Raw genomic sequence first — 22,327 nt, 5'->3', positions numbered from 1 at the left:
GGTGGTACAGGTTGAGTATCCCGTATCCGAATATCCGTTATCCGAATTATTCCGAAATACGGACATTCCAGAAAGTGAAAAAATTTTTTTTTTTTGCTAAAAACTCACTGGGGACATTTGTAACAGCATCACTGGGGACATGATATGTAACTGGCACTATATATGTGCAAGACAATGATTGCTTGGCATTCAAATTCAGTGCTGAGATAGTACACACATTTTGTTTCACGTTTTGAAACCTTGTTTTTTGAACAAATAAAATATATTTGTGTGTATTTTATGTGGTAATAAAATATATTTGTGTGTATATTATGTGTTTATACAGCATAAATGCAAGATACTTCAAAATACATCATTGAAATATTAAAATATTCCAAAATACGGAATAATCCGTTATCCAAAATCCTCCTGGTCCCGAGCATTTTGGATAAGGGATACTCAACCTGTACTTAGTACCACCATGCAGACACTTTGTGAAATAAAGGCATGCACCTTTGTATACATGCAGTCGGAAATAGGCACTTTTGTATGTGTCAATTGTGTCAATGAGTGCTACAAAAGCTACTGTAACATGCAATACAATATGATTATAATTCTATATTATTTTTTCATTTTTATTTGTATCCATTTCTGGCACCTTGGCTGACAGGCTTTTAAACCAATACCACTGTTTTTTTTCTAAATTTTCTGTTCTACTGGGAATCCATGTTCAAAAGCATTTGTTCCTCAGGCATCACTAGTACATCAAAGGCATTATTAAGTCGATACGCAATGTGCTAAATAAAAATATACATTCATCTGTAATTCTCTGCTATGCTAATCACTCCAAAGCATGTTTAGGATACCCAGACAGAACAGACACTGTGCAGGGTGCCTGCCAAGACATCCATATGGACACTATATACAGCACATGTTTCTCAGATTACAATATTTATCCGAACCAGTGACTCTTATCCTTTCAACATCCAAACACACAAAATACACTTCCTCTGTTTTGTGCACAATAGAGGCTCGGAGCACAGAAAGCACAGTTGCACACATAGTGCCCTACCCACCTTTACTCAGAGATGGTTTAAAGGTAGGGCAGTCAGGATGCTAGATCTCTATTAGATTCACCGCAACTACTGCGTTCGGTCATGTCCATACTCTTCCCTGTTGGTAATCACTGCTACAATAGCTGCTACTTCCCTTGACATTAATAATGTTCTTATGGCATCATGGCATCACCAGATAATAAGCAAAATGTACTAAAGCTTGAAAAGTGATAAAATGCAGAGCAGAGATGAGCGGTCCAGGTCTCCGGGATCCGACAGATCCGAATATCGTGATCCGAGTCTGGATCCGAGCCGGGAGTTCCCGCCTAAATTCCGGACCGAAAACGAGGCAAAAACGTCATCATCGCGCTGTCGGATTCTCGTGGGATCTGGATTCTATATAAGACGCACGCGTGCCCCGCCATCTTTACTCCAGCATAGGAGAGGGAAGAGGGTGGTTGTGCTCTGTGCTGTGCTATGATAATAATAACATATTATTTTGCTGCTGCTCACTCGATTAGGGTCTGCAGGGGCTGCTGTACACAAGTCCGGTGTACAGGGGCTGCAGTGGCCAGTGTACAAGGGGCTGTACAGGGGCTGTGTTCAGTGTGACATGGCTTGTGTCCAGTGCGACAGGGCCTGTGTACAGTGTGACAGGGTCTGTGTCCAGTGTACAGGGGTTGTTTCCAGTGTACAGGGGCTATGTCCAGTGTACAGGGGCTGTGTCCAGTGTACAGGGGTTGTGTCCAGTGTACAGGGGCTGTGTACAGGGGTTGTGTCCAGTGTACAGGGGCTGTGTCCAGGGGCAGTGTCCAGTGAACAGGGGCTGTGTACAGGGGTTGTGTCCAGTGTGACAGGGCCTGTGTCCAGTGTGACAGGGGCTGTGTCCAGTGTACAGGAGATGTGTCCAGGGGCTGTGTCTAGTGTACAGGGGTTGTGTCCAGTGTAAAGGAGCTGTGTACAGGAGCTGTGTCCAGTGTCCAGGGGCAGTGTCCAGTGTACAGGGGCTGTGTACAGGGCCTGTGTCCAGTGTGACAGGGCCTGTGTCCAGTGTGACAGGGGCTGTGTCCAGTGTACAGGAGCTGTGTCCAGAGGCTGTGTTCAATTGTCCAGGGGCTGTGTCCAGTGTGACGGGCTGTGTCCAGTGTCCAGGGGCAGTGTCCAGTGTCCAAGGGGCTGTGTCCAATGTGACAGGCTGTGTCCAGTGTAAAGTAAGGAAAATAAATAAAAGTAATAAATAAAATAAAAACACATTTTTGGAGGATGATGGAGGAGGAAATAGTGGGAGATCAGCAACCTGATAGAAGTGTTGAAGCTTCTACCACCAGTCATGACAAGGCCGATACCTCTTTGTATTTTTTGCTCTTTGGAGCATTTCTCTTTTTTTGGGATAGTTTATTAAACTGCCACCCTGTCTGCCCCTGCAGTGCCGCTCTGCTTCCAAGATGTGCCAGGTTGGAAGTGTAAGGTCCACATGTATGTGATGCCCACTGCTGTCGATTAGCTTAGTCATCCAGCTACCTCGGTATACCCTTTTGGCCCAACTACAGTAAATGAAAACAATTTTGTAAGCTGTGAAGTAATCAAAATTGACTAGAAATGAGTGAAAACTAATGTTATTGAGGTTAATAATACTTCAGGGGCAAAAACAGGCCCAAATTCTGTTATTTTAGCCATTTTTAGCATTTTTTCATAAAAATCCAGATCCAAAACCAAAACCCACAAGGGTGGTTTTGCCAAAACCATTCCAGATCCAAAACACGAAGGGAGATCCAGATCCAAAACCCGAAAAAGTGTCCGCCGCACATCTCTAATGCAGAGTGATAAACCACCAACCAATAAGCTCCTACCTGTCATTTTTTAAACATAGTCTGTGACTAGGAGCTGATTGGCTGGTGGTTTATCACTTTCCATTTGATCACTTTTCAAGGTTTAGTACATCTGGCCCCATGTAACTAATGTGCAGATCCATGTGGGGAATAAGAAAGCAAAAAGTGACCATGTACGGCACAGACTGATAAAATGGAGTTGTGTTGGTTAAAATGGGGAATTTGGATTATAAGTACATAAACTTTCTTGTAGGAGTAAAACGTCTAGGTGAGGAGTGGGCATGTAAGGCACAAGCAGGTGAGAAGGAGTATGGCATATTGAAATGAGAAGAGAGATATGGCACACATAGATGTGGAGGCATGTGGCTTACAAACTGCTGAATATGGGGGCATATTGAAACTTACTAGTGAAGAAGTGGTGTGCATAGACTGCTGAGGTAGGCTGTGTATAGGGATAAGGATTGCCATACATTACATTGCTTATGTACTAATACAATATAGTTACAAGAGAAGGCAGATAAGATGCATATGTGCTCTGTGCATAGCATTTACCATAGACATATATCAAGTGTTTGAAAATGATCTGACAGTTTTCAATAATAAATACTAAAGTCACATTACCCTACACAATATAATATGTATTCATGTACATAGGTACTCCAATTGACTTTGCGGTCAGGCTGATTTTCTGGTTCTTACTATAGACATCTATGTTAAAGTCTTAACATGGACATGTATGGTGAGAATCAGCATTTCTATGGAGGAGCGCATGGCCTATCAAGCATTGAGCTCCGCAGGAGCTCACTGCAGCTGAGGTGCGTCCCATTGACTGACGCCAGTGGGATTCCCCTCATTTTTGCGGAGGAGCTGCATGTGTAAATATGCGACTCCTCATGTCCGCTGCTTTGCTTATTTTGCGTTTTTTAGTTTAACCGCTGGGCTGTGTGCTTGGAATAAAGAGGATGAGATCTACACTTGAGGTGGTAAGTACAATTTTTTCACAGGTCCGCCATGGATTTTTTGTGGGATAAGAGGACCGAACCTACGGGGTCAAAATCGGTGAGTATGTATTAGGGATATGCACCGGCCACTTTTCGCGTTTTGGGTTTTGGGTTCTGATTACCTTCAGGTTTTGGGTTCTAATGGGTTTTGCCAAAACACCACCTAAACGTTTTGTGTTTGGATTTTTTGGGTTTTGGGTTCTGATTTTTTTTTTGCTCCTACGCTATTATTGACCGCAATAACATTCATTTCCACTCATTCTGAATACCTCTCCAATCTATTCTGAACACCTCATAATATTGTTTTTAGGCCAAAAGGTTGCACCGAAGTAGCTAGATAACTATGATAAGCGACACAAGTGGGCGGCACAAACACTAGACTGATACAGCACACTTAATAGCACCCCTGGACTGATACAGCACACTTAATAGCACCCCTGGACTGATATAGCACACTTAGCATCACCCCTGGACTGATACAGCACACTTAATAGCACCCCTGGACTGATATGGCACACTAAGCATCACCCCTGGACTGATATGGCACACTTAGTATCACCTCTGGACTGATACAGCACACTTAGCAGCACCCCATGAATTATACAGAAGACTTGGCAGAAACCCATGAATTATATGACACACTTGGCTCACCCCAGGAATTATGCGTCACACATGCGGGCACTCCTAACCTGATACAGCACACATGGAATTATACGGCACAGATGGCTGCACCCCTGGACTGATACGGCACACATAGCGGCAGGCATGGAATTAAACGGCAGACATGGCGACACTCCTGCAGTAAAAAAAAAGAAAAACTTTTATTCTTTTAATAAAAAAAAAAGAGCAGCACACCTGGAATAATACGGCAGACTTTAGTAACACCACTTGAATTATACGGCACTCTTGGCTCAGCGCTGGACTGATACAGCACATTTAACAGCCCTTGCAGTAACAAGAAAAAAAAACACCTTTTTTTTCTTTTCATAAAAAAAAGGGCAGCTCCCCTGGTCTGATACAGGACACATGGGGGCACCCCTGGAATTATACGGCACACATGCGGGCACCCCTGTACTGATATGGGACACTGGGCACCCCTGGAATTATACGGCACACATGCAGGCAACCCTGGACTAATACGGGACACTGGGCACCCCTGGAATTATACGGCACACATGCGGGCACCCCTGGACTGATACGGGGCACTGGGCACCCCTGGACTGATAAGGCACACTTAACACCCCTTGCAGGTTAAGGAACCCCCCCCCCCTTAAATGTCCCCCACAGTAGTCCCATATAACAGCACCCCTTTAGTACTAGCCTTAGTAATGCCCCCTAGTAGCTGTAACCTGAACAGTTTTCCACTTAGTTCCCCTTTAGTAGATGTACCTTTAGATTCCCGACTTTTACAGTTGTCCCCCTTGAGCAGCCCTACTCAGTTTATGCAGCCCCTATTTGGTCCCCCATTAGTTGTCCCTCCTTAGTATATCCCCCACAGTGTTTTTTTGTCCCCCATAGGTTTTTCTTCTGTGCAGACAGCACGGCCACGTCCGTGTTGTTTGACTTCTACATGCAGAATGAAGATGGCGCCGGAGCCGGACCTTTTATAGAGATCCAAATCCGACGAAGAGATGATGACGTTTTGGCCTCGATTTGGACTCCTGAAAATGGCGGGACCTATCGAACTCCTCGGATCCGGCCTCGGATAAGGTAAGTTTGTGGGGGTTTGGATCTCTAGGATCCGAACCCACTCATCCCTAGTATGTATGTAAGTAAGGTGCATGTATGTAAATATGTTCAAGGTGGGTGTATTTATTTGAGTATTGGTTCTGCTGTAGGACTACAAGTTTCTGCATGCGACTTGTTGTTCCACAGCAGAACCCAATGCTTTTTATTCTTTTTTTAAACATTTTACTCAGTACCCACCGCCCAGCCACAGTGGTGATGTGATGGCCAGAAGAGAGTGTCCCCCAGCTGTGACATTACCCTGCTGGCTGTTGGAGCCCGTGCTGATTATAAAAAGAGGTGGGACCCCTACTCTTTTTGTTCCACATATTTTTATAACCAAGACCGCTCCAAGAGCCCAATGCTGGCTTTTGAAATACAGGAGGACCCCAATAATTTGTTCCCCTGTATTTCTCATACTAGGACCGGCTCAAAGAGCCCTGGGCTGGTTATACTCGTGGGGGTGGGAAGGGGGGGTGATGACTATTTATTTTACACATAGAAGCCTGCACTGATCTCACTGATCCGTGCATGCTTCAGTCTGACAATCTGATAGAACTCTATGGCTATTTGCGGCTGAGTTCTATCGAGGGCTTCATGCATACTGCCAAATTCGGCTGAGCTTGTTATTTGTAAAAACAGCAAATCAGCCGAATTCATTGTAAATGAGCCGACCACCGGCTCCTGGCTGTGATTACATTCGTACCCATTAGTAGATAAGGCACACTTTTTCTTCAAACTAATTGGTTTTGACAGGTCCACGCCCCTTTTATACAGGTTGTCCACGCCCCCATTTATACAATTTGATATCAAACTTGATATGATCGTATCACGTTTGATATCAAAGTGGTATAAATAATATTAACCCCGTATTAAAATATAATTGGTTTGAGGCTGTAACTTCATACACTGATATTGACTATGTGAAATAACACATATATAAAGCTCGCTTAATGTTATCTTAACCAGCTGGAAGAATTTCTAAACATAATGCTAAAAAAGTTGTTAGAAAAATATGGTATACAACAGATATATAATTCGTAGAAATGTAGATCTTGTTTTATATCAAATTTGATTTGTGTAGGATGTCGCGCAACGCCGATCATCAAAACAGCCGGCTGAAAGCCAGGTATTATAACGTATTAAAGCCGGGGAGTTTTTGCGGCTTTGATAAATATTATAAAGCTTTGAAAAATAAATTTAAAAGATCCGATGTGAGAAAATGGTTACAAGAGCAAGACGCGTACACATTGCACAAACCGGCTAGAAAAAACTATAAAAGGAATATGATATGCGTATCGGATATAAATCAACAGTGGCAATGTGATTTGGTATCACTCATAGATCTGGCAAAGCACAACGACGGCGTAAAATATATACTAACCGTCATCGATATATTCAGTAAGAGGGCCTGGGCTGAAAGTCTGACTGCTAAGAGCGCGACGACTGTCGCTAAGGCTTTTGAAAAATTATTCCAACAGGGGGACGTACCGCGGAAACTACAAACCGATAATGGTAAAGAGTTTCTAAACAAAGTCCTAAAAAAGTTGTTAGAAAAATACGGTATACAACATTTCACAACCAATAATGATGTGAAAGCAGCCGTTATAGAACGCTTCAATAGGACTTTAAAAACACGAATGTGGCGATATTTCACGGCGAATAATACATACCGATATATAGACGTTTTACAAGCGTTCATTACCAGTTATAATAACACATACCATAGAACGATTAAGCGGGCGCCGAATGAGGTGGATGGCTCTAATGCGCTGGATGTCTTCAAGACGATATATGGCGATTACTTTAGAAGTAAGAAAACAAAGGCTTGTTTAGCGGTCGGGGACCACGTTCGTATCTCAAAATATAAGGATATATTTCAGAAAGGTTACGAACAGAGTTTTTCTGAGGAAATATTTGTAATACGCGGCGTGAACACTAAAGGACTTAAGCCGCTTTACACGTTGGAGGATCTCTACGGGGAGGCTATAACGGGTAGTTTTTACCCCGAAGAACTTCAAAGTATACCGAAAAACTATAATAGGATTTACAAAGTGGAGAAGATTTTAAAAAATAAGACGGTTAGAGGGAGGAAACACGTATTAGTCAAGTGGCGTGGATACCCCACAAAATTTAACAGTTGGGTCGCTGCATCGGAGATAAAAGATATATAAACAAAGAGGAAGATGGATGACAAACCCTTCTACATAACATTGCCGAGTAACGCCTCAGCCGATACATTTCCACAAAATAAGATTTCTGACTATACCACAAAGTTAGCAAGGCCTATAGACTTAAGTGGAGATTGGGAAGTAGCTCTTACAGAAATACAATACCCACACACCTGGAATACAATCGATGTGCGTGATTGTGTGTTGAAAATAACAAAGTGGGATGGGACGAGCGGTACAGCAACGAGGGTTTGCGTTAAACCGGGGTTTTATGAAACCATCGGGGCGTTACTGTTTTCTTTCAACGCTGAAATTGACCGACATAAACTGGATGGTTTAAAACTATTGTACGATCCGCTTGAACGAGAGATAATCATTGACAACAAGGCGATGTACAACATCACAGCCGGTCCTAAATTGTCGAGAATACTGGGGTTATACCCGAAAACTAAGTTTTTAAAACCGTGCGCCGACATCAACGGCGGGCAATATACGCTCTTCGTGTACACAGATATTATCGAACATCAGAGGGTCGGTGATAGTTATGTTCCGTTGTTGCGCACCGTTGAAATAAAGGGCCGTAACAACGAGATGGTCACTATACGGTATGAGAAGCCCGATTATGTTCCGTTGTGCAAGACGCATTTTGACACTATAGCCATAGAGATAAAGAATGATCAGAACGAAAACATGTCATTCAAGTTTGGGAAAGCGAACGTGAAACTACATTTCAGACGCCGCAAATCCGAATTTTATTAAAGACAATGGTGGCCGTTAAAAATTATGGTGACCCGGGGCTCTACGCGCAATATTATAAAACACAGGCCGGTAATGGATTACCCGGTTTTCACGGCAGCGCGTATATGTACGGGTGCGGTTTAGGTGGAATTTTTCGAAGCCTGTTCAGAAAAGCGGTACCGCTTTTCCGAAGAGGGCTGGCGATAGCAAAGCCCCACGTGAAGAATGCAGCACGCAACATTGCGAAAGACGTCATCGGACAAGCCACAGCGGCTGTTGTGAGCAAAATACACGACGCAAATCAAGCGAAGCAAGATGGATCAGGTTTAATCTATGCCAGGAAAGGGGCGGCTAAAAATAAACGGAAGCGGGCAATACGACTTCCGACATGGTGCAGACCCCTTTTAAACAAAAAACGGAGCAGACGCGGCTTAATTAAAAAAAGGAAACCGAAGCGAAGGGTCGGTGATATTTTTTAAGCATGTCTTTCATACACAATGAATCCATGGAATGCGCAAAATCTGAACTTGACCTTTTTGACGTACCACCGACGCAGACCAGCGTAGAGAAAAGCCTCTACGTCGAAGTTCAACCTTTGGCGGCATTATCCGAGACCGCGCCGCTTGAATTCTACATAGCGGCCAGCGGTGAACACTACTACGATCTGAACAACACGTTGCTGTACGTGACCTGCAAGATCGTACGGCCTGATAACACGGCTATACCTCAAGACGCCAAGGTCGCTCTTATTAATTACCCCATAGCAACTTTATTTAGTCAGGTTGATGTCACTTTGGGCGATAGGCTAATATCGCAGTCCAATAATCTTTACGCTTATAGGGCCTACATAGAGACCATACTGAATTATAGCTCAGATGCGTTATCCACAAAACACACAACTGGATTATTCTACAAAGATGTGGCTGGAGAACACAACACAAGAGCCCTGGATGGTGTAAACACAGGGTTTATAAAAAGGGCAAGAACAACGGCACAAAGTCGAACGGTTGAATTATTGGGGCCGCTACACTGTGACCTTTTTCATCAACATAAACTAATATTGAACGCCGTGGACTTGAAGATAAAACTCATCAGAAACAAAGATGCTTTCTGCTTAATGTCTGCTGAAGCGGAGGCCTTTAAAATTCAGATTGTTGCAGCGTCCCTGTTTGTGAAAAGAGTTCAGGTCTCACCCGCAGTCCGGATTGGACACGCCCAGGCCTTACTGGCCACCAACGCCAAATACGCGATCGATAGAGTGGGCATGAAGATCTATAGTATACCGACGGGGAGCCGCGTATTTAATTTAGAAAACCTGTTTTTAGGCCAGGTACCAAAAACAGTTATAGCCGCTTTTGTAGATAATGAAGCGTTTTCAGGAGCCTATGACAAAAACCCTCTACGGTTTGAACATAAAAATGTAAACTTCGCATCCCTATACCTGGATGGAACACCGCATCCGGCCAAACCATTTCAACCAGACTTTGAACACGGTAACGCGGTTCGCGAGTATATGTCGCTCATTCAGATCACAAATAAGCAGAAATCAGATTCGGGTATACTAATTGACCGTGAAGAGTACCTCAACGGCTACACACTATTTGCTTTTGATCTGTCGCCTGAACAGGAATGCGCGGAGCATCTGTCTCTAATCAGAACCGGAAATCTACGAGCTGAATTCCGGTTTGCAGGAGCACTAGACCGGACAGTCAACATAATAATATACGCATTATTTGATAATATCATCGAGATCAACCAGCGGCGCGATGTGCTGTATGATTATCTATAAATGAAATAAATAATTTTTATATTTATCGTATATTTACCAATATTCATCACCCCATCAGCGATATGAACACATTACAGATAAATTGTATACTGTACGCTAATCCGGTGACGCGCCTGTTTTTTAAAGGGACCTACCCGTGTGATATGCTTCCGAGCGGTAAACTATCGCAATACCCCTGCGCGTTTGTAATCAACACACACACCAGCGCCCAACCGGGGGAGCATTGGTTGGCCGTTTATTTTAACAACCAGCGCGAGTGTTACTTTTTGGACTCTTACGGTTTAGAACCTGACAATCCCCTATTCCCAAAGGCCATAATAAATTTTTTAAACTCAAATTCAAAAAGAATTTACCACCAAAATAAGCAGTTGCAAGGTTTTAACAGTACCGTTTGTGGGCAATATTGTATATACTTTATATTTTTCATGTGTAAAAATTACAAATATACAGATGTGTTGGACCGTTTTAGTTTTGATACAAAACGTAATGATCGCTATGTATCAAACTTTGTAAGACGTCTCCCTAGAAGTCATTGTTTGAGTCGATATACGGGTAACTGTATACAGTCCTGTGTCACCAGTAACCAACATGTGTTTGATAAAAATAATGTGTAATACAAAATTGTTTGTGTAACTTGTAACTAATGTTGTGATTGAAATGCTGTATGTACATTGCTTATGGTTACTTTCTATTAAAAAATCTTGCTTATTGAACTTTATATCGTGTGATTGCATATTTTTGCAGACAAACTGGTTAGAATCAAAGAACAAAACAGCATTTTATAAATCATAACCATATTTTATTGGTACAGACAAAATGTATTTACAGCAAAATAATCACGAATAACACGATAAACTTTACAGTTAAAACAATACACTAAATACATGATACATTACAAATTAAACGTCATCGTACAAATTAAACACACAAAAATACATCGTATAAAAACATTATAAATTAGTTATATGTTAAAGGTTCAACCACTGCGAATCCTGAAACAGATTTACGGATCTTTTCCTCGGTAGTAAGTATCCGTGTGGCGTTGTTAACCCGGGGGAATTTAAAGCATTTATACGACTTTTTTTAATGTTGTGTATTGGGGAGGCTATATTTACATTGCCAATTTCATCATCGTAGATTTCAGCTTTTAAGCGATCTAACTGTAATCTGTTTGATGCATTACCAACTACAGTGGACGGGATATTCAACTCAGCCATAGCGCGCATAAATTCAATCCATCCGTTAGGCATTTTATGACTCGTCACGCTGTGATTTTGCGTGATACCCCTTATCAAGTCTAACACATTGGATCCTGGCACTGTGACGCCTTTATACATAAACACACCCTTGCGGTCCCAATTCGCAATGTCTTTAGAGCGAACCATTTTACTCATTAGTATTTCACAGTTCTTTTTATACCGCGCATTAACACTGTTCAAGACATCGTGGTAAACAGCGTCGGTAGCGTCGTCTTGTGTAGGGTTAGTTGTATCCTCAACAGCATTTGCACCGGGTGATAAAAGCGTTAAAGTTGACATTTCTCTATCAGTTTGTTTACTCAACACCAGGTATCTCTGTAACACAGCTGTGTAGCGTTTTGCCTTTTCATACTCTGATAAAGCATTATTATGTAGTATACTTATGATCTCAGCATCTAGGCCTTGCGTGGCTGTTTTGCGTATATCATCGTTGTTTGGTTTGTTGTTTAAACGGTCTATCTGTTGCTGGGGGACCAGATACATTTTCTCAGCGTATTCCATCACCGGTTAGACAGTAGTCCGGTAATTAATGGAATGGCAAATCCTAGCAACGATCCGATAAACCCACCCGACTGTTTCACCAACCTCTTCTTTTTCCCAATGGCGCATTTCTTATTACAAAGCGATTTTATAAGGGACCTCTTCTTTTTAAGGTAGTTCAACTGGCGCTGTGACAGGGGTATTTTACCTTTAAGCGTATTGAGAGCAATCTCACATATGGCTGTCACCAAATCGTTTGAAGCGTTGGATAATATAGCGTTTCTTTGGGCCGGTTTGGCTTTAATGAGGGTTTTTAAAAGGGCCCAATTACGCCTTATCCTGGTCGACATGTTCACAGCTGTTAGAAGTGGTAATGAATGACTATAGGATGCGCGGTTATAGCTATTTAGAACCCCGCTTCTTAACAACATAAGCTACTGGTGTGTCGGGGGGGAATAAACCGCTTCGTAAACGATAATCATCAAGGGCATTGTTTCTTAAATCAACCAGTAAATAACCGTATGGAGGCTCCGTAGCGGACTCATAGGCTTCAAGAAAAAAACGATATTTTGATGGGTACATTTGTCTAGCCAGAATGCTAACCTGCATTTTATCCCTGGGGTTTTTAAACAGGACCATATATTTTGTGTTTAAATGTATAGTCCTGCTCTTTCTACCTTGACAAAATATGTTTTGCACAAGGTACATGACACTGAGATTACGATGGTGCACATACTTTGTGAACGCTTTCTCAACCTCAGAATTATTACTCGCTGCATCCATCAAGTCATCTATCACCGTTAAATTAATCTTATCAGGGGGAAAAAGCTGGTCGTCGCTAAATGACTCGGGCAACCCCTCTATAAAACGCATACCAGGGTGAGCACTCAGAAGTTGGTCATATATCGGTTGCCAACAGGTGTAAAACCAAACAATATTATCAGGTACATGCGTCATATGTGTGGATGCGTGTTGTATTAGCGTTTTCACAAAATAACTTTTCCCCGAATTGGAGGGTCCGGCTAAAATACAGGAGAAGGGGTGTTGAAAACGGATATCCATCTTAATAACCAAATGGTAGGGTTGTAAAATTATCCGTGAGGTTACGTTTAGTGTAAACGCACTTTTGCGTTTTCTGCAGCATACGGGTTTCAATCTGCCAGTACTTTTTCACACGTACTATACCGGGCTGCCTGGTCACAATTTTTTTCTGATCCTCGCCTTTGGGGTTTAAAGGATAATCTAAGACCAGTTCTTTCAGACTGTCAAAGTTAACGTGCTGCTCATTACAAACATTCAACGTTATACCTTTGACCTTGAGGCTCGTCTTGCCGTTGCTTAGTCTATAGCCGTATGACTTGGGGCCGGCTGAAACAAACTCTGTTATATGCGTACCAGATGGTAGTTCGCTGGTCAACTCCCCTAGATAATCGCCTAATGGCGGATTCCAGTCACCGGGCCTGCTGACAAAAATTACAGAATCTGTATCGTGATACAGACATCTATCTTGTAATCTATCCAATAGGTTGTACAACTCGACGCGGGCATGCGCTGTGGTAAATGCTGCTATAAATATATTTGTTGTTGAAGACCTGGTATAATGGTCTTTGGCGTATTTCCAGTTGACCATAACAGTTTCTGAGTCTATGAAGTCTAAAGCAGACACCTCATAGTGTGGTTGAAAGGCATATTCAAAAAGCTTATCAGGATCTGTCACTAGACAAGTATTGGGCATGTTGCTACGTTGACCAAATTTACCCCATAATGAGTTTAAAAACAATTTAGAAATTTGTCTTTTGGCGGGGTTGACATTTATGTGTTCGTGTCTTAAAGCTATGCCCTCATTTTTTTGATACGCGTCTATGTACTCTTGTTGTTTCACAGAGTCTGTACACCAATCGGGGTAACCAGAAGCCTCCTGTTTATCTCTGAGGTGTGTTTTAATGTAACCTGAAAACAGATCATCAGATCTCTCATCAAAATGCCACACCTCATAGATTTTACACACTTTGTACCCCTTTTCTATAGCAAGATTTATCTCCACTGTGCACCATGTACCGGTTAGGGCGCGGTTTTCTGAGTCATGAACACACGGCTCACACTGTCCAGATTCGGCGCATGTGCGGCACAGCGGAAACATTAACTTACCATTCATTTTAACCGGTAAAACTGGAAAGAAAAGGCCTCGCGGAGGATTAATTTTTAATTTAACAAAACCGAAATACTTTGTGACATCATCAAAGTCCTTATAAATGATGCGTGGGTGACGTATAGGATATGTTTTGGTCTTGTTGACAAATGGGTATAGGCTAGTAAAGTCAAAATAGTGTATTTTTTCATCGCACTCTGTCTTGTGATAAAGTTTTATGGCGTTAGTGCGGCCGCCATAAAGACCATCACGAGGATCCAAGGGGTCAGGGATTTCCAAACCTTTCAGAAAAACCTGAAGCTCCTCATCAGTCTCCCTCATTTTCTTCCACTCACACCCCCACATCTCCCTTATCTGAAATCCACACCGTTTAAGGTATTGTATCCTTAACTGTGTCTTGTGCCGCAGTTGACCGTAGGTTGTTTTAGTCAGATTGTTTTCATCATCGGTTTTGTAACAGTTGTCACAACCGTGATAAAAACACCCCTGGAATTCAAAAGCTGTTGGCACGCCGTTAATCACGGCGTAACCATCCAGACTGTATCTACCGACTTTCTTCTCACCACCTTGTAAAGCGTGTCTTATACTCACACCTTCTTTGTGTTCTATGTACATTAACCACTGTATGGCTGGTGTTGAGTAACGCTTCTGGGTCTTGTGATAGTTATCACCCGGTACAAGAGCCAATGTGTTTGCCTGTAAATATTTACAACGATACATAGCCATACAAACCGACGCTAAAGTCGTCAGTTGGAATGGATCAACGTGACGTTTAACGGCTACATCTTTTTTCTCTGTCGCTATTACAAACTCCTGTTCTGTCATGGCTATAACGGCTGATCTGAAAGCTGCGCACCCTTTTTGCAATATTCTGACATCCTCTTTACAATATCGTATTAATTCTTTTTGAAAATTAAACGCCTTGTGTTTGTTTTTTTCGTACCACTCTGTAACATCAGCGGCCTCCTCAGGCATCATGTGTTGTAGGCCAAAATATTCTATTGAGGGCATGACCCCTATGTAATTTTGGTTATCGGCTGTGTTAAAAAAATGCGGGAAATGACCTTTAACGCCATCAAATCCCATGGCCTTTGGAAATCTGCTCAATTTCATGGGGAGAAAATTGAGAGAGTCTATAAACCTAATCTTCAGATCTTTTATTGTGATACACATTATGTTTCCGCCATTAGAGATGAGGGATACTGTATACCGTTCTTTGATGATCTTGTTCAATACAAAATACGAATCATACCGTCCAGCGTTATGGGCTATGAATGTGTAATGCGCAAATTTTGGTTTCATGAACGTCTTTACAAAATCATCGATACAAGCTTTGCCCTTAAACTCCCAGGATTTCTCACCCATTAATGTGAGAGCGTAACAGTAGTTTGGTACATGTATACCTGTCTCCTGCATGCATTCGAAATCAAAAAAGATGTATTTGGTGGTGGGTTCTTCCGCTTTGATGGGCTGTATGTAACACAAATGATCCGCAAACCCATCAACATATGCCTTGCAAGTAGAACACTTTAGCCCCTGACACTCATGAGACCTGCGACGGTAGAGACAACACCTGTCGCAATAAACATGTTCAAGACAGGATATTTTGCGATCTAAAGCTAAGGATTTGTGCTCCTCTAAACATTCACGCGATCTGCAAAACACCCTACAAACCGAACATCTTAATGCGGAAGCCCCATCATCAGCGCACGCTTGTCTGTGACAAGCCTTACAAAAGAAAAGACAATCGTGGCTATTTTTGCGCTCATAAGTTCGATTACATAAGGAACAGAAATATCTCGATCCGAGAAATGCGCAGATATTAATCAGGCCATAATAGTGTGAATCGTGATATAATACATACAGGGTATCACCGTAGCGCGAATCTGAAGAATAGTAATGCCAAGAACGATTATTATGATATAATATTGTAATTTTTGTTTTTAAGTGTTTTTCAAAAACAACAACGTCGCTAAAGCTGACTGCTTTATCGATCGGTAGGTTCAAATCCTTATGAATTTGAAGCGCCCGATCGTGTATTTCAGCGTCTGTGGCATTACCTTTATCCAGAAGTTTGCAGATCGATGCCGCAAAGCACAAATAATTGTGCGTATTGTTGAAATCATACAGGTGTCTTCTGCGCCTTTCTATAATTAAGCTGTATGGAATGCGTCTAAGGCCGCGACCAGTTAGGGCCCCACCCGCTCTATTTCTAAAAACAGTGATCACAAACCTTAAACCCGTGCCTAATAAGAATTCAGCGTTACTTTGAAGAGTGTTTGTAATTTGATTCAAGAAACTGACAGCGTCTAATGATTCTTGCGGCTTTCGGTGTGAGTAGATGGCGTTGTGTAAACCACCCCCCTCCAATCTTAACTGTACACGATCATTAGGGTCAACACCAACCATGAATTCATCAATCATAACCTGTATAGCGTTGTGTACGGCTTCAACACCCTCTGCAAATGATGTAACTCTTTCCAAATTAACAAATTGAAAATGATTATGATACTCAATAGCTCTGAAATTAGGATGGTGTCGCTCATACCTGTTAACAGCTTCTAAGTACACATCTCGCCGTCCTTCACCATTACCGGGTGGCGCACCCCCAGCTATGTCATTATGCATGGGCGTTGCGGGGTGTTCAACATTGTCAGGTGACGCAGCGTCACCCGGTAATGGTTGGTCCGGTGATTTGTCAGCCTGTGCACACGGGGTTGGGGGTGTGTCTCGCACCCTGTGTTGTTTACGCTTTCTCAGTCTGTATATGCATTTTAAAGCCTGTTTTATTTTCGAACGGCGAAATAAGTGTGAGATTTTGCACGGTACATTTGCTTTAATTCTTGGGACTTTTTTACACACATGTAAATTACGTTTCAATCCATAACCCACCATGCCTAGTCACGGATCCGTTTCAATTATCTCTGCAAAATGATACATGTTCGCTTTAATAAAATCCCTAGTCCTCACGGTCTCTGCTATATGGTTTGATGTTACATTCATGTACATTTCTACAAGTTCTTTAATGATCTCTGGCTTCTTTTTTGAACCATAAAGCTCATCTTTTATAAGGTTCAACATGGTATTGACATTTCTACGCATGTACCCTATATGCTCACGCATCCTCCCCATGACCGCGTAGTATTGTATTTCCGCATCTTGTCCTAATTGTTCCACATTCTGACCCCCATCAACTATGTCTGTCGATACCACGGTCGGCGGGGCATCCACACCGCCCGATGCGGTTGCCTCGCCGACCGTGGTAAAAACACTGGGCAGTTTTGTGTAATCATCACCCATTACTTTATCAGGGATTCCGGCTACAGATGTTACAGCCTCATCATCATTCTGTGGTGTATCTGAGACTGACTCTTCACTAGGGGTGATAAAAAATGTTTGACCATTTAAGTCCTCATCATTAGCGGATAATGTATCTGCAGGCGTGTTACTGACCACGCTTTGTGTTTCTGCAGTATGATGTTCCTGCGTGTCTGAAATCACGATGACATCATCATCCGTCAGCGGCGTGTATCTCTCTCTTGACAGTCGTAAAGTTTTACGAGTCTTCACAGTCTTTGTATTACCGGCAATGTCAATGTCGGATTCAGTAGGTGTTGCAGGTGTTGTAAATGCGTGCGGGTAATCCACATTACTCACGGTTGGCACTGTTTGTAATGCAATTCTTTTTCTCACGGGCCTACCTTCCGAATATTTCAATCTTCTTTTAAGGTCTGATAAATCGGCCTTGTTTTCTTGACCGACTCGACTTTTTGTAATTCTCCGCTTGCTTGGCTTGAAATCGTCGCGCTCGGTGGCCATGATCTCGGCCCTTGATACATTTTCTTGAAGTTGTGGGTCGATAACCGTTTTAGCTGATTCACCCCCATCCATTTCAGCATTGAGTGGTTGAGCAACCCCGGCCGCGGCTATCATTTTTGCGAATCGTCGCGGATCCGCTGTAAATAAAAAATAACAACGTTTTAGTTACACATTCGCGGACACTAAGACAACCGCTTTATAACACCTTCAGACCCGCCTCCCAAAACACCCACCCCATCCATGTCGGTTTGCATCTACACAGTCTGTTTAACACCTGTGGTTTCCATTTGTAAAGAACAATGATGAACGCGGTCCTATATAAGAAACTAAATAAATAAACATTACATTACACACCTGAATATTTGCCAGATCTTTCCATCGGCGTGGTTCCTACTGTAATAAAAATCACACCGTTTTAGTTACACATACGCGGCCACAAAGACAGTCGCTTTATAACAACTTCAGACCTCCCAACCCCCACCTTCCTTGTCGGTTTTCATCTACACAGTCTGTTTAATACCTGTGGTTTCCATTTGTAAAGAACAGTGGTAAATGTTGTGCTATATAAGAAACCAAATAAATAAACATACACGGGTATTTGTCAAAGGTTTGCGCCGGCATGGTTCCTTTAAACATTGACCAGAAAGCTTGATCGCTGATCTGGGTTCTTTTTGCTCCTTTAGCCAATGTGCTGTTGGGTTGTTTGGCGTTTGATCCAACACTCGATGTCGGTTCTCTGTATCCGGATGGTCCCGCTTCACACGTATCGGCCCTAGGTACTGTAGGTTCATACCGGCTAGCTATGTCATCTGTAATACATATATTATCAATTAACGACACATTCGCCGACTTGAGAAAAAAAAAAAAAAAAAAAAACGTCATTTAAGTCATGATAACAACAACTCCTGTGGACACTATTCATGATTTTGCGACGATATGTAACATTTAACACAAAAACACATTATAAAAACATCACCAGCCAATCGTCAAAATTCACCTTGTATAGCCGGGGTCTGGTATAGCTGTTTATAGTGTTTTGCCGATGGTAAATTCCAGAGATCATCCATTATGTGTTCTGCATCAGATTTCGACATAATCGGCGATACTAACAGAGAACAAATAACACATTAATATCACAGGCGGTATAAAAATGAATATAACAGGATATATATATATATATATATATATATATATATATATATATGAGTGAGAACGTGAGAGTTCGCGCGAGATAGCGTGAGAGAGAGAGAGAGAGAGAGAGAGAGAGAGACATATTTTTGGAAATAATAATATATCACATTTTTTTAAACATACATCACATTTTTTTTTTGACGGCTTATGATCACCTACATTTTTGCGATTCGGACAAATCAGAGTATGCTGCGTATGGGTTTTCGAATGTCGTCAGATCCGGACCGACTGTGAAATCCGAACCATATGATCCAACTTCAGATGCGTCATTTGTGACATCTGAAACTGATTTATGGGATTAACAATTTAATAAAAAATAATATATACATAAAAAATAAAATAAAAATTAACACAACAATTTTGTAGAACGAAAAATACAATCAACACGTGTAACATTAATACCAATAGGGCTCTTGATAATTAACACCAACAGAGTAACATTTATAACCACCAACAACAATGTGTCTTTGATCTGTAAACTTACACGTATTTGTCTGCTCATTTGACTGCTGTTGAAAGCTGGGTAAATCTTGAAAGTCTCTGAGACTTATTTTATTTGCATTAATGGTTTTGTATTCCTTTCTCTGTAATAAATAATAATAATAAGTTGAAATAACAATACAATAAGCTATTGTTAAACTATTGTAAATATCATATACACACCTGCATGTTGGTGTTTTGTTGATAGCTTAAGTTCAAAGGTGTTTTCTGCAACAACCACTAGATGGCACTGTTGATAATAAAAGATAACACGATAAGTTTCCATAACGAAATTTGCGTGCACAAAATCACATAAAACTATTAACGCTCTCACAAAAACCTGATCTATGAATACCTCCTGACATTGTATTCTATAGATCGGCCTATAAAAATTAATTACAGGGGATCCAACAATGCTAATGACTAATCCCACCATATCACATGTTTAGCCAGCAGACAGCCATACATGGCAGCATAGCGTGCGGCTTTACACATGAAAATGTAATAACTAGCTCATTATTTAAAACCATTATGTATAATACAATGATACAATATTAAAATGAAGCTATTTATAAGTATCAAAGCCGTAATACCCAAAAAAAAAAAAAAAAAAAACTCATCTATGAAACAATCAATAAAAATTAATTACAGGTGATCCAACAATGCTAATGCAGAATCCCTCCATATCACAAGTTTAGTCAGCAGCCTGCTCATACCTGGCCGCATTGTGGATAACCAGCTTATAAAATTACACTATAATAACAAAATCACTTTATACAGCCGTTACACATCCGTTATACCGTAATCTGCGATGACTAACACCCCCCCCACCCTACCACTAAATAAAACATCTTGCTATGTATATTATAAAATATTAAAACTATGCTATTTAGAAATATTGTATATACATATATATATTGTTACTCCATATCACATGTGTAGTCAGCAGCCTGCTCATACCTGGCCGCATTGTGGATAACCAACTTATAAAATTACACTATAATAACAAAATCACTTTATACAGCCGTTACACATCCGTTATACCGTAATCTGCGATGACTAACACCCCCCCACCCTACCACTAAATAAAACATCTTGCTATGTATATTATAAAATATTAAAACTATGCTATTTAGAAATATTGTATATACATATATATATTGTTACTCCATATCACATGTGTAGTCAGCAGCCTGCTCATACCTGGCCGCATTGTGGATAACCAACTTATAAAATTACACTATAATAACAAAATCACTTTATACAGCCGTTACACATCCGTTATACCGTAATCTGCGATGACTAACATTAACGAACTGTAAATTGTAATAACACAATATACTGTATTTTTAAAAGCAATATGTATAATGTACAGACCACAAAACATCTTGCTATGTATATTATAAAATATTAAAACTATGCTATTTAGAAATATTGTATATATATATATATATATATATATATATTTATTTAGAAAATTAATATAGACTCACCCCTCCTTTCTGAAACAAAATCTTCAAGTTTTCTATGAATATTTCTGGAACAAAATCTTCAAGTATTCTCTGAACAGTGTGTGGACAAAAGTTTTCAAGTTCTCTGCCTACAAAATGTGTGGCCTGGTTCCTCATGGAGAACATATATATACACATCAGCCAGTTAGCACATCTGTGTTGCATTTGTTTCATTTGAATATTCATGAGTTGTGTTCCAAAGTTAAAGACTGGCATAACAAATATATAGAATATTACCCAAAACACAGCTGTTTTCAGAATATAGTGCTTGATAAAATAAAACCAAAAATGTGATGTATAAAATACTTATCCTTATTATTAAATAAATGACAGGTATGTTTCAACATCAACAGCCTACATAAGACCTATATATACATGTGTATGCTTTTTAATTTAAAATATATACCTTATCCACCACCCCTGTGTAATTTGATTGAGATATATATATATATATATATATATATATATATATATATATCTGATTTAAATAATATAGCATTTTATCCATATTTTATTCATCACATAATATAATGCTACCATCACATTACACATATATATACTGTATATATATATATATATATATATACTGTATATAGCTATATATATATATATATAAATCCTTTATTTATCAGCATTGATAATTTTCAGGGTTAATGTTCAGTTAAATATAATATATAAGTTAATTCTGTAGTCTCTAGCTCCGTCTGGAACTTGCTTGCAACTGCAATACATGGCCACTAGATGCCACTCATGCTCTGTTGCAAAGATTTCATGGCCTTTCTTTGTACTGTCTAAACTAATTAAACGGTTAGCCGTGTGAAAATGTTTTTTTCAGAGGTATGTGCTTTCTAATGAATATAATTGTTACCAGCCCTGCTGTGCTGTCTACGCTAATTGCGTCATACGTAAATGTCAACGTCTTCAAAGACTATGGAATCCGGTGTTTAAAATTACTTTTGAAAATTACAATCATCCGTCATATCTGATGTCTTTCTAAAAGTAACACTATACTTCTCACGCTGTGTGTCTTTAAATTTAAATGCCTACAACATGTCAGGCCCAGACTGAATGGCTCTGTATCTTTAAATGCATAACATATGTATACCCAGACCTCTTTGTTATGTACGCGGATATTTCATTTATTTTAAAAG

At 40.7% G+C, this 22,327-nt stretch overlaps 1 protein-coding gene across 1 annotated transcript; it reads right to left on the bottom strand.

The window, feature by feature from the left end:
* Nucleotides 1-692: 692 nt before the first annotated feature.
* Nucleotides 693-20,235, bottom strand: LOC146058473 (uncharacterized). Its single transcript, XM_083170764.1, has 8 exons — nt 19,849-20,235; nt 19,670-19,769; nt 19,345-19,470; nt 18,992-19,099; nt 18,585-18,803; nt 18,349-18,387; nt 17,146-18,131; nt 693-776 (listed from the first exon to the last, which is right to left on the bottom strand). Exons 1-8 carry the CDS (start codon nt 19,852-19,854, stop codon nt 693-695), a joined length of 1,668 nt encoding a protein of 555 aa, XP_083026890.1. The 5' UTR covers nt 19,855-20,235.
* Between the last annotated feature and the right edge of the window lie 2,092 nt (nt 20,236-22,327).

Source organism: Crinia signifera, chromosome 2, assembly GCF_055691185.1.
Source record: "Crinia signifera chromosome 2, ASM5569118v1, whole genome shotgun sequence".
NCBI lineage: Eukaryota > Metazoa > Chordata > Amphibia > Anura > Myobatrachidae > Crinia > Crinia signifera.
Note: the sequence above shows the minus strand (reverse complement) of the source record. Positions and strands in the feature narration are given on the sequence as shown.

Excerpts from the sequence above, each read along its gene's own strand:
- LOC146058473 (XM_083170764.1), bottom strand. Across the intron at positions 18,804-18,991 it reads CCAGACCCCGGCTATACAAG|ATGACATAGCTAGCCGGTAT; the intron begins GTGAATTTTGAC and ends TATGTATTACAG. Across the intron at positions 777-17,145 it reads CAAACCATATAGCAGAGACC|CACATTGCGTATCGACTTAA; the intron begins GTGAGGACTAGG and ends ATTTTTATTTAG.